This window comes from Armigeres subalbatus, chromosome 2, assembly GCF_024139115.2.
Source record: "Armigeres subalbatus isolate Guangzhou_Male chromosome 2, GZ_Asu_2, whole genome shotgun sequence".
NCBI lineage: Eukaryota > Metazoa > Arthropoda > Insecta > Diptera > Culicidae > Armigeres > Armigeres subalbatus.
Window position 1 is genome coordinate 66,056,961 of NC_085140.1, and position 14,115 is coordinate 66,071,075.

The following is a 14,115-nucleotide window of genomic DNA, read 5'->3' on the forward strand; positions in this document are numbered from 1 at the left end:
AAGCAGAATTAAATCCCATTGCAGAATTGCACGGCCCAGGTCCAGGAAAAGTTGCTTCCTGTCATAAATATCAATTAAACAATTCAGTCGTATGCATGTTAGGCCGGGAATGTAAATTTAGAATTTGTTTCTATTCAAATAAGGGGCGTGCACAAAACACGTAGAGCAAAATTTTCACATTTTCAAAGTTCCTCCTACCTAGTAGACTTTCGTAGACTTTTCCAAAACCCCTTCCCCCTTCTGGAAGTCTACTTTTTCAAAATTCAAAACATGTCGTATTTTTTGTGCACAATGAGGCATTACGAAATAATATGGAGATCAGTCACATGTTAAGTAATTCAGTTATTATAATTCGTTTTAGAATAAAAATATAGCAACAAAAATCAAATTCAATCCTCTGTCAACGGCTGCTGAATCCAGATTTCGAATTTAACTAATGGAACTTCCGGCAAATTCGGTTCCTCCTAGAAGTCGCCGATATTATTGCATCGGTGTGTCGCTGTTTAAAATTTGCAACGCCATTGATATACAGTGTCGGACAAATCTATAAGACCAGAGACCGTTTTTTATACAAGATGACCATCTTTGGAGGGCTGTATCTCGGCTTGTAGTTTGCCAATCGGGCTGAAACTGCCCGGTGGAATTTACCTGAATATTGCTCAACCGAGGTTTCATATTTTTCGAACGAACTTCGAACTTACAGATCTCTGGAAGGACAAAAAAATGACCACCACTTTAGGTTAATATTTCAAGGTCATAACGTGAGAATTGGGCCATGACTACCGGCCCAATGATAATTATTTACCAATATCTTTTGACATATAGAATAAGTTTATTGCCTTGTTTCTTAGTTTTAGAGACCCTGGAGGTGAATTTTGGGAATTTAAGAATTTGGGAATTTAGAAATCGAGAAAATTTGAAATAAGAGGATTTAGAAATTTTAGAGTTAAGGATTTTAGGAATTATGGAATTTTTCAATTTAGCAACTTAGGAATTTAGAGATTTCGGGGTCTAGGGAGCCTGCTATCAAACGTGTTTCGCATCGAACATAGAACTTTCACAAAATCTTGGTGATTAGTTCTGTTTTGTGCTGTTGGAAAGTAATTTTTTTAATTCTTTATTAAAGTGATTTTTAAGTTTACACAAAGTTCAAAGCTTTTTTATTTTGCCCATCACGACTAGCAACTACGAAGTAGTCAATAAAGTTAAACTAAGCTTAGGAATTTAGGAATGTAAGACAATAGGAATTCAGGAATTTAGGATCTTAGGAACTTTTAGGAACTAATTGGAAAATAAACAATGTCAAATTGCCTAATATATTTTGTAAATTGCATCATAGTAGACTGATATTAATGAAAAAGCAAAACAAATCCACCTGTTTCTAATATGCGTCTTCTGTTTTAGTGTTATTGTTTGATGGACCACTTAGTATAGGCTTGCTAAAATTGAATTCAATTTGCGTATGCCTAATTTTGAATTTGTGAATATTTGAATATTATGATACTGAAACTATACGATGATGATGAGAACGATGACAGATCTCAAAGTTTAATCCTCAACAGCTTCCAAGCAAGTTTACCGCAGAGCTTTCATAAATTCTAGCAGTTTACTCTAGCAGCTTAAACTTCTCGCTGTATCGCCGTAGCCAATAAGAAAAGACGCAGTTTCGGTTTCTACATTGTGTGTATCCAAAAACCGCTTGAACACATTCAAGGTTCGCGAATCCATCATCCCTCGCATCTCTGCGGTTTCCGCGTACTCTTAGCCACGCAATTGGTCGAACAACCTCCTCCACAACCAAGCAGAATCCATTCTAACCGTCCAACATCCAAAGCAGTGAGAGTGCGAATTGCGTAACAACTTCTAACTAATACAACACTTCGCAACCGGCCTCTAGAGGAAAAAGGTAAATAAACTGTATCTCTATATCTCGTGGCGAAATTCGGCACAGCCCAGTTTATCAGTCACCGTCAATAAAGCTAGTCGCCAGTGCCAGCTATTGTGTTCCGTTCCATAGGCATTTATATTAGCAGTAAAATCCCAAAATAAGATGAGCCTTAACTGTTTGAGGGTTGCGACCCTGCGTCTACGTGCCAGTTCGCGGATTGCACAGAATGTTGGAAGTGTCCGTTCGTACATCGTTGAAGCTGGCAAACTTGCGCCGATCAGTAGTTACCACCATGACAGTATTCGCAGTAGTGATAAGTTTCAAGTGAATAATTCGTTAGCTCACGGTGAGTATGCACAATGCAATATTATCGAAGTGCAACTTGTGGAGTGCAACTGAACCAGGATACCGATTATGTACCAGTGCAGAGAAAACGACCCATTTAGGAACAAACGTATCAGAATTCAAGCATGGTTGCCACGATGGTCGAGCCAGATGCTAATCGCGTTTTCAAGGCCAAGCCTCTCAATTAAATATTCAGCAAATGAACTTTTATTTTATGGATGGTACAACGTAGCTGAGCTTAATCAAAAAGATCACAGTAGGGGAAGTGCACCGGTTTTGGCCAACTTAGTGCCTATTTTGGCCAATCCTCGAAAATACATATTTTTCCAAAATAATCGATCAGTTGAAAGCAGCGTTGAACCGTGAGGGATATATCTTTTGATGGAACTAATAAAACCCTCGCGAATTGCTTTATTTTTGGAGTTATTTGCAAAATTGGCCAAATTAGGAACATGGCCAAAACCGGTACAGTTCCCCTAATGCGTTGCTAATTGTTGCTTGAAACATAGCTGTGTTGTGCAATTGAATATACACTGGTGTCGCTTTTTACGTGATAATTTTTACACGGGTTTTATGATTTATGAAGTTTTTTACACTATTCTTGGTTTTCACGCGAAGAAAAAATATGTTAAGCTCTTTCTAGTGGAATGTATTCAACCGTCTAAGACAAGTTAAGTATTCTCTTATTATCTTTTTTCGATTTTTTATGTGGTTCTTCAAAACGGTCGGGAAAAAAGTGAAACCGCGAAAATCAGATTTTCATTGAAATCATTTTTAAACGATTTATTGTAAAGCAGTTTTCGGGAACCTCGCGACTTTTTACGCATTTTTTTACGTAAGTTTTATTACGCGATACGTATCCTCCGCGCGCAAAAACCTACTCCATTGTAACGTGTGGTGGCGTGGATTCTGAGCATTTGCACCTTATCAAAGGGAATGTTCACCTGTGCAAGTTTCATTTTGCACTTCGTATAGTCGAAGCAAAACTTATTCACAACTCACTAATTAACCGTCGATCGCTTTGGCCGATTATCTAACCATAGGAAATCACCGGTGCTACTGTAGTAAATGCCCAGAGAACAGGTTCGATCCGCACACTATCGACTTGAGTGTGGTGGCCGCCTACGATGAAATCGTTGACCTGCCAAACCATCCCGAAAAGCTGCTGATCGATGTCCGTCGACCAGACGAACTGGCCGGCACTGGAACCATCCCAACCAGCATCAATATTCCACGTATGTTCAGATAATGCGTAAAGATCATCTACGTCATGGATTATGAAACGGGCCACCTTCTCTAATATTTCAGTCAAAGCCGTCGAAGAGGAGCTGAAGCTCGGCGCAAACCAGTTCGAGAGCAAGTACAGCCGGCCGAAGCCAAGCCATGACAGCCCCATCATCTTTAGCTGTCGATCCGGATATCGAGCCGGTACTGCAGCAGACATCGCCGAAAAACTTGGTTTCAAAAAGTAAGAGTTTAGCGCCAGACGAGAAAACAGTATCTTTATATAACATTAATTAATTTTCAGTGTCAAGAACTACGTTGGCTCATGGCTGGAGTACGCCGAGAGGAATGGTCTTCCGCTGGAACCGGCGGAGAACAAATTTTACTGATATATTAGTTTTAATATGTGTGTGTATGATGGAATCGTAATAAACCAACCGCTGCACGGCGGAATTGGCGCCCCTTTAAGCAGTGTCGTCTATGATTGGGTCTATATTTAGATTAACATTGCTTTTCATGGGGGCATGTGTTCGAGCTTCTCCATAGAGTGATGTTCTTTTTCTCTTCCTTATTATTAACGTCACTATCGCAAATGTGCGCAGTAGAGTGCTAGCGGATTTAAATCGGTAGTAAAGCATAGTTTAGCTGAATTAATTTAAATTTAATCTCTTTTCCCTTTATTTAAATACTAATACTAATAAAAATTTATTTTGTCTGCAATCTTTGCGATCCTAATAATGTCTGCCAATGTATATAGAGGTATGTATTTGAAACTGCACTCGGCCGATATTACCGTCCGTGATCTAATTTCCAGCAACTTCAGTGAATCAGAACGTTCGAATACGGATGGGTTATAGCAAAAAAGCATCTCTTTTATTGATTTGACGAGCATATGACGATAATTACAACGCAAATGAAAACACTTGCCGTAACCCTGCAACGAGTTATATAAAATATTTTTTGTAATTCAACTTTAACATTGCTTCTATGATACTTCTGGCTGACTCACATCCTAATGATCGTTTCTGCAAAAATATCAATTGTTTATAGCTGGCAAGATGTGATACACCAAAAAATAATTATCAAGAATGGAAATTACGTGTTGCATTTTTTTATTTACGCAACGTTGATAACAATCTATTCGATCGCTCAGCTATGCTGATTGAGCAAAAAGTGATTATGTAATTAGTTTTATACTAATAACACTCAAATGGATGCTTTAATAAACTCATTTGAGAGCAATAATAGCACTCTTTGTATAGATTATCATTCAAATACGAATTGTGAAAACAGGTAGTATGGTTCGGGATTACTCATAAGCATTATGACTGAATGATTAGTAGCAGAAAATTGCTAATTTGCGCAGAGAACCAAGTAAAGGGGTTTCATTCTCAAATCAATCATAATTTTTTGATACTTAGCTAACAAACATTATTCATCCCGATTCACGGCAGTATAGTGGTGCTGTCGAACAAATGGCTGTACAGATTTTTCCGAGCTGCAAAAAAAATGTATAGGTATATGAAATGGTAAATGCTCGAATTCATGTTCTTATCGAACGAACGTTCTATCACGCACTAATTGATTCTAATGTATGTTAAACAAAGCAGAAATGACACTTTCCGAGTTCCATGGGACAAAACAATCGAGAGCTCACAACCCCCAGCCAGAGAGGTGGCATTGTGTGCCTCGACTCGACACAAGTACTTCATATAAGGTTCCCCCAAACACACGCGACGCGACAATCGCGACGCGACAATCGCGACGCGATTCTATCGCTTGACGACTGCGTTTCTGTCGTCGCTGGTATGGAAGGATAAATGGAACATTGCCTGCAGCGACCCGGCGATAGAATCGCAGCGACTAGTTGTCGCCGTCGCGGCGATGAAATCGCTTAGGTCTGGGGGAGCCTATAAAATGTTTGTAAAGTGTTGTCGAACCGAGATGCGCAATGAGATCCAATGTTTTAAGATTTAGAATTGCAAAACACATGAGTACATTCGTGAAATACCCAAATAACATCGAAATTTTATTCCTAAAAGCCAGGGCGTTGATTGTTTGCCACGATTCAGTCTTTATTATGTAGCCCCTTCGATGTAGGAGTTGGGAAGAGGAAATATATGTCCTTTATTTGCTTTGGATAAAAAGTCATGTTATAAAACAGCGACGCTCGAAAAATTGAAGAAAAAAAATAGCTGCGAAGAATGTTGGTCGAAGAGCAAGGGAACCCCCTCACAAAGAATAACAACTAGAGTTCCCTCTCTACACCACGGCAGGCTACTGACTGATACTTCTGCCAGCAGCTGCAGTTCTCTTTACTCAGCAATAAGTATATACAATAAATCCATAACAATATTCCTTAATCTACCCAAGAGCAACTACAACCAACTGGCGCCCGCTTTTCCATCTTCGATCTACAGCGAAGCGTCGCACACTACCTGATATTCCAACACTCCTCCTTAGTGTGCACGCGTCGCTACTTTCTTGGCTCCTTCTAAAACCGAGCCTCCCGTCCAGAGCTCCTCCTCGCCGAACAATTCCTCCTGGCCCAATCCGTTGCCCGTACAAATGGCCTCCATCCGACGTTTGCACAGCTCCATCTGTTGACCAGCTCCTGGATGTCCCGACGCTCCTCCTGGACGCTTGCTGACCAGCCAGCATCCTACCGAACGTTCCAACCTCCTGATGAATGCCGTCCGGCGCTACCCAAGACGTACGTGGCTGATCCATGATCCCACTGCGCCACGCGACTTATGCGGCCGATCCATGATCCCACTGCGATAACGTCGACGGCCATAACATCCCACTAAGATGGAGAACGGGAATCGTTCCTGGGCCCATAACCTGTTGGCCGAAGACAAGGGAACCCCCTCACAAAGAATAACAACTAGAGTTCCCTCTCTACACCACGGCAGGCTACTGACTGATACTTCTGCCAGCAGCTGCAGTTCTCTTTATTCAGCAATAAGTATATACAATAAATCCATAACAATATTTCTTAATCTACCCAAGAGCAACTACAACCAACTGGCGCCCGCTTTCTATCCATCTTCGATCTACAGCGAAGCGTCGCACACTACCTGATATTCCAACAAAGAATAGACATTGGACCGTTTTATCCGGAAAGAACGCGATTTTTCCCATATTTCCATGTGGATTGCGGATTATTAGTGTTGGAATTAATGTTAAAAGCCTTGGTGGTCACATCACTTATCCAGAAGCAACGATGTTTACCTATTAGCCAATACTCAATGCGGAAAGCTCCATTACCGCTAGATGGATTAAAAAGGGTTTATTTTGATTTAATTTGGCTAGATTTTGTAGGCATTTCAGGGAGTCTTGTCTAAGCCGTCTCAACAAGATATATCAAAGTGTTTCATATTCGTTCTGATTATCTCATTTCAAGAAAACCTTATGATAAAACTAGGCGATTTTGAAATCTGTAACTAAACTTTGCGATTTATTTTGCGAAAACTCCGATCATTCGTGGGAAAATACTCAACATGGCAGAACATATCTAGTGCATAACGGAGTGTTGACATTCAGCTACAGTCCCATCCCGATTTTGGCAACACCCGTTTTTGGCAACATTTTCTTCCCGATTTTGGCAACAACCTCGAATTTATTTTTTTTTACTTTTTAGAGCTAAAACCTTTTTATTAATGTGTAATAGGATAAACAAAACCATTACCGTTTAACCATTAAATGTTTATATGCGTATTATGGGCTCTGTACGAATAGCGGGCACTTTCACTGAAATAATGAATCACCACTCGTATCACCGCTCATTGCAAACAATTTCTATTAAACTTTTCTATTTTTTTAAATCTCGTTTTTCATGTTCCTATTCACCCTCCCCTTATTTAACCAGCCCACCGTAGATTGTCGTATTTTTTGGCATTCTCACTGATTTTGTCGTTAACAAGCTGACTCACACCGTTGTACATAGTACAACACCTATTAAGCGAAGCCCGCTGTTTACATCACAATGCAACCGATACTGCATGAGTGATCCAGGAGCAAGCAAACCCCAGTAGGTTTAATTGCTAGTGATTAGTACATTAGATTTTCTAAATGCGCTTTATAGCCATCAAGTCGTTTTGCTCATTATGCGCCTCTTTTCTGATATCAGCCGAGAAACTGTCATTTTATCCGTCTTTCTGCTGCATTCCCGTTCAGATAATAAGCAACAATTTATTTCAAAGAGTCTTATTGTTTAAAATTGATGCAAATTTGTCTAGCGATTAATATCAGAACACTGTTGGCTTTTCCAGTTTCCTGATGTATCAATTGCATAACGAGCCTTTTGATTCCAGCATGCTTGCCAACAGTTCAACAGTAATGGTAAGAGTTTGGTAACATGTAAGGCTCTCGAGCAGGCATTGAAAAAAATCAGATCATGAGAAAAAATCGGGTTAATCTAAGCCAACTTGATGTTCTGCCGCGGGGCAAGTTATGAGCTTCCTAAGAGCTTTGAAATTGGACGTTCGATGATTCACCGTTTAATGATCTTCAACGCTCACCAATGGAAGCCTATTGAGTGAAGCTTGGTAACACAACAATGAGCGTCATTACGGTGCGTTATTAGAAGAAGCCATTCAAGCATTCTAAAAATGAAGACCTCTTAGAGTCTGGAACTCTAGCACACTGAATGGGAGGCGTTGATACTTCCTCTCGACTATCTTATCACCTTAAAAAAGAGCGAATAAAGCAGAACGCATAATGTTTGATTGTTTGGCTTCATTTGTACTAGAGCAAGCGGGGTACGAATGCAAAAATCGTAGCTTACATGGATACCTCATCACGGCTTGGCTTGTTAGACGGTGTTGCTCATTGTTTATCACAGCAACGATCGCTCCTACTCGTGGTTTGGCATCCATCTGAGCGAGGCAGTTCACTCATTGGCTGTGGATGCTACGATTGCAATAGATCAATGCTCACAATGCTCACTCACACTTCTAATGCTTGCTCTCGAGTGTTCTGTTTGTGATGGCGAAGTATCAGAAGTGGAGTACTTCCTGTGAAGTTCCCATGAGATCGCTGGCGTAATTCTAGCTGCTTCGATAGGCGAGTGATGCGTCAAATGTGGTTTTATTATTACTTATTCAGCCTAAGGCCGGAGTGGCCTTTGCGGTACATAACAGTCGTCTCCGTCCATTGCTGTACGTTACCAGTCACGCAGTCTACGGAGTGTCCGTAAATCTTCTTCAACCTGATTGATCCACTTTGATCACTGCACACCTCGCCTTCTTGTGCCTGTCGGATCGTTGTATAGAACAATTTTTACTCCAAGTGCGGGTTGGTCCTCCACAAGCATTGTCCAGGACTCGTGTCCAAGGAGGACTACCGCCACCTGTTTAATGAGGGAGTCTGTTTGGTACGGCGGCGAACTCTATTCGATCGGATTGTTTTTTGGAGTCCAAAGTACGTACGCTTTTCTGCCACGTTGCGTCTCCGAATTTGTCTGCTGGTATCGTTATCGGAGGTCAAGTGAGCCCAAGTACACATAATAATGAAAGTGAACTGTAGTCGAGTGTAGTTAACCCATCTTCTTCTTATTGGCATTACATCCCCACACTGGGACAGAGCCGTCTCGCAGCTTAGTGTTCATTAAGCACTTCCACAGTTATTAACTGCGAGGTTTCTAAGCCAGGTTACCATTTTTGCATTCGTATATCATGAGGCTAACACGATGATACTTTTATGCCCAGGGAAGTCAAGACGATTTCCAATCCAAAAATTGCCTAGACCGGCACCGGGAATCGAACCCAGCCACCCTCAGCATGGTCTTGCTTTGTAGCCGCGCGTCTTACCGCACGGCTAAGGAGGGCCCCATACTTAGTTAACCCATACTCACACTATATTGGATACACTTGGCTTGACCAATTTGCAGAATGCAGATTTCCGTTACCATTTTCTAAAACAATGGAATGTCTTATGCTTTGCGTTCATTTTTTCCATAATGTCAGCGAAAATTGTACAGAACTTTACTCTTAATTACACCGACCACAAGAAAGTTTGCCTACAATAGAAAAGTTTTTTCTTCACAACAAATTTATGTAACGACGTGGCCGACGCTATTTTTAATTTCAAATATTATTCATTATTCAATTTGTATTATGAAATTGACTAATTAGATACATTATCGTTTGATTACCATTCTTGAGGTTGTTTCAATTTTGCTCGAACTACAACCTGCGAGTTATGAATAATATCGCAAAAATGTCAATTATAATGCACGTGCATCACTTAAACACACTCCACATATTTTGTAGTACATTTTCTACGCATTAAGCTTCAATCATGCAAATAAAAAAATTGAAAATTTGTATGAAATTTTTTTCCCGTTTTTGGCAACATCCCCATTTTGGCAACTTTAAAATCCGGTCGTGTTGCCAAAATCGGGAAGGGATGTATTACATTATTTTTTTCCATTTTCGTTCTTCTGTTTTCTTCTATTCCTCATTATTTCCTTATTTCATCTGAAGTCAAGAAAAATCAAATTTGGAAAATGTTGAGGATGAGCAGCGTGGGAATGAGGCCTCGCCTGTTAGTAAGAATTGTTTGAAAATCTTATCTTTATTTGACGCATTTACCATTACATGTAAAATTACTCCTGTTAAACCCCCAACAGTGAATAAAAATACAAACCCTAATCATCATAAAAGTGCTAGACTATAAGTAAATTAAGTTTCATGAAGAGTTGCTCCTTAGCCGTGCGGTAAGAAGCGCGGCTACAAAGCAAGACCATGCTGAGGGTGGCTGGGTTCGATTCCCGGTGCCGGTCTAGGCGATTTTCGGATTGGAAATTGTTTCGACTTCCCTGGGCATAAAAGTATCATCGTGCTAGCCTCATGATATACGAATGCAAAAATGGTAACCTGGCTTAGAAACCTCGCAGTTAATAACTGTGGAAGTTATTAATGAACACTAAGCTGCGAGGCGGCTCTGTCCCAGTGTGGGGATGTAATGCCAATAAGAAGAAGAAGAAGAAGAAGAAGAAGAAGAGTTGCTAATCAACTAAAAAATTTAATTCCTGTTGGAAAGCAATAATTATAGTAGCTGCGTCAAATAAAGATGCGATTTTCAAACAATTCTTACTAACAAGCGAATTAGTTCCCATTCCCACGCTACTCATTCTCAATATTTTCAATATTTTATTTCTCAAACTTGAAAAAATCTCAAACGAAAATAGCAATCATTTTTTGTCTAAAAATAACTCAGCACAATCTAACTTTTATCTACTCAGCAACTGATTAATATTGTACTGCCGTTTTCCTATTCAATTATTGATAAAAGTGGAGTGTGTACTATTAACGAAAATTGAGTGAAAAAAGATGGTAGTACCTACATTTTTAATTAATCTGTAGAAGTAGATGAAAATTAAAGAAAACTTAGTCTTAGACTTAGAGGGATGCAAATCACGGAGTGTGTATGGGGACCTTTATGACAAAAAAATGAGCATCGCCAAAACTTTAACTACGTGAAAATATAGCTCTTTATTTCGTGAGTATTTGATAAATCTATCGAGGGATCCCGAACATTTTGTTTTTCTATCTAAAACGGAACTTTTTAGTTGGAAAACCATCGTTTATTTATCGCGTTCTCTTTAAAATGAGATTCCTAAATTTTTATGCCAATCGTAATATAAAAACTAAGGGAGAATCAAATATTACCACCCAAGTTATAGTCCAAATAACTTGTTTATTGGAGCTTAAGCGTAAAAGTGCATAACGAAGCCGAACTAGACCAATTTTCGTTATCCCCTGCAACCTACTAAGAAAGCATTGGATGGGATTGGATCGTCATCTTATGCACACATACAACCAATTCTTTCCCAACACGTGCCAAATGGAATATGTGAATGAATAAGCTTAACTGGTGTCACACAATTATTCAGCACGATTGATCATGTTAAAAAATAATTTACCATATTAATTACTTTCCTGGAAATAGAAGTATCATCGTTTTAGTCTCAAGGTGTACGATCGCAAAAATAGTTACTTGGTTTAGGGAGTTCATTACAGGCAGTATTTTGTCCAAGAGATCATATCGCTGTGATGCGTAGATAATTCGTTAATTCGATAATACGAGTGATTCAACCAAACAAGCAAACTACTACTAATATTGTGGCTCTTTCAAACAGCAATTTAGCCTTCACTCCATTTCTCATAACAAATACTAACACGTCACTTTTATATAATACTAGCAGACCCGACGAACTTCGTTTCGCCTAAAATTGACTTATTCTCTGCTTAATTCTCGAATTATGCAAAAATTTTGTTCCATTTGTATGGGACTCCCCCTTTCCAAATGAGAGAGGGGTCTCGAACCATCTTAAGAACCTTCCCCGGCCTCTACAATCTCTGCATACAAATTTTCACGCCGATCGGTTCAGTAGTTTCGGAGTCTGTAAGGTTCAGACAGACAGAAATTCATTTTAATGTATATAGATTGCACTGCGTGAGTTTGGAGAAATACTAATTAGAAACGATTACTTTCACTCGAAATTCACCCGCAATCGTGCTGAAGAAAACAAAATGGTCTAACTATTCAGAATAGTTTAACAATAAACGAAAATCATATTCCTGTCATATGTATCAAATGCATTTTTTTTAAAGACACGTATTTTTATGACTCTTGGTACAACCACCAGACTTTGAAGTGATCGATGAGCTTAACTTTCATTTATCTATCTAGGGAAAATAATCCAAATGAACAATATCCAAGAGCGTAATTTTAGAAAGCTTTAATGATGACTAAGCCCCTCTAATTTTTGTCAAATCTCCATAGAACAAATCACATTCAAAACCAAAAATATCTTTATAAAACCATCCCATATAGGAATGCCGAGAAAATTATTAACCTAAAAATTATACTCAAAATAATACAACAAAATACAACTCAGCCACCTCCAGCATGGTCTTGGAATGCTTATCTCAGGTACGTAAACATGGTTCGGTAATAATATTCTTGGAGATGTGATAAAACTCGTTAGATTTTCAAAAAATGTTATGTCTTGAATATTAGTTCGTGTTCAGACTCCGTGCATAACAGACGTCTTTCTAGTACTGGTAGTCTATTAAATCCGGTAGTGACCTTTTTCCAATGTTATTAGTTAGACAATAGATATACGTTATAGTTGGACGGTCAAAATTCAAAATGGCTAAGCTCAAGGTCAATTCTTTTTTTTTTTAATTAATTTTATTTGCTAATTATCTAATACATGCATTCATCTCTTAGACTAGGTGTTCCGTGTTTTCTTAACACTATCATCCTTATTTGCTATGTTACTTTTTAGTTATTATTAATACATTTCAATTGCCTCTGGCAGTTAGGATTTTTCCTCTGGTTTGATTGAACCATGTAGGAATTACAATGTTTTAAACTTAAACTAAACCTAACCTAATTTATACTAAGGGTACAAGGAGCTAATCGTTGCAATAGAAGATTGCAACGATTTTTGTCTAAAATTGGAAATTATTTTGTTGGACATTTGTTGCAATGTCTCAATATTAGAAATTCTATGAAGTTCATTGGTACTATACCACGGAGGCAACTTCAGAATCATTTTCAAAATTATTTTGAATCCTCTGAAGTGCCGTCTTTCTGGTATTGCGGCAACTAGTCCATATTGGCACGGCATACAACATGGCAGGTCTAAAAATTTGTTTATAAATCAAAAGTTTCTTAAGACAAAGTTTTGATTTTCTGTTTATAAGTGGATATAAACACTTAATATATTTGTTACATTTGGCTTGAAGGCCTTCAATGTGATTTTTAAAAGTTAATTTTTGATCTAGCAGAAGTCCTAAATATTTAGCTTCGCTAGACCAATTAATTGGAACCCCATTCATAGTGACAATATGTCTGCTAGAAGGTTTCAAATAAGAAGCTCTCGGCTTATGTGGGAAAATTATAAGCTGAGTTTTGGAAGCATTCGGGGAAATTTTCCATTTTGGCAAGTAAGTGGAGAAAATATCCAAACTTTTTTGCAATCTAATACAAATGACACGAAGGTTTCGCCCTTTGGCTGAGAGGCCCGTGTCATCAGCAAACAAAGATTTGTGACACCCTGGTGGTAAAACAGGTAAGTCAGAAGTAAAAATATTATACAATATGGGTCCCAGTATGCTGCCTTGGGGGACACCAGCCCTTACAGGTAATCTATCAGATTTGGAATTCTGATAGTTTACCTGCAGTGCTGCAGTGAGCGATCTGATAAATAATTTTGGATCAGTTTAATAATGTACAGAGGAAAATTAAAATTCATCAATTTTACAATCAAACCTTCATGCCGAACACTGTCAAATGCTTTCTTTATATCAAGAAGAGCAACTCCTGTCGAATATCCTTCAGATTTATTGAGCCGAATTAAGTTCGTAACTCTTAATAACTGATGAGTGGTTGAATGCCCATGGCGAAAACCAAATTGCTCATCAGCAAAAATAGAATTGTCATTAATATGAACCATAGTTCTATTTAAAATAATCTTTTCAAACAGTTTGCTTATTGAAGAAAGCAAACTGATTGGGCGATAACTAGAAACCTCAGCTGGATTTTTGTCCAGCTTCAAAATTGGAACAACTTTGGCGTTTTTCCATTTATCTGGAAAGTATGCCAATTGAAAACATTTGTTAAATAAATAAACCAAAAAG

General features: G+C 38.6%; 2 protein-coding genes across 4 annotated transcripts in view; both read left to right on the plus strand.

Annotated features, from left to right (window-relative positions):
• The first annotated feature begins 1,474 nt into the window (after positions 1-1,474).
• LOC134208783 (rhodanese domain-containing protein CG4456-like) overlaps positions 1,475-14,115 on the plus strand; it is a 43,503-nt gene continuing 30,862 nt past the window's right edge. The window contains exon 1 of one of the 3 annotated variants that reach the window (XM_062684724.1): positions 1,475-1,906. The gene's annotated coding sequence lies outside the window, so the exon portion shown is untranslated. The remainder of the gene's footprint in view (positions 1,907-14,115) is intronic. The other 2 variants (XM_062684722.1, XM_062684725.1) reach the window with 2 other exon arrangements.
• On the plus strand, positions 1,905-3,925 carry LOC134208782 (rhodanese domain-containing protein CG4456-like). The gene is made up of 4 exons (XM_062684720.1): positions 1,905-2,234; positions 3,277-3,468; positions 3,542-3,701; positions 3,762-3,925. Exons 1-4 carry the CDS (start codon positions 2,051-2,053, stop codon positions 3,844-3,846), a joined length of 621 nt encoding a protein of 206 aa, XP_062540704.1. The 5' UTR covers positions 1,905-2,050; the 3' UTR covers positions 3,847-3,925.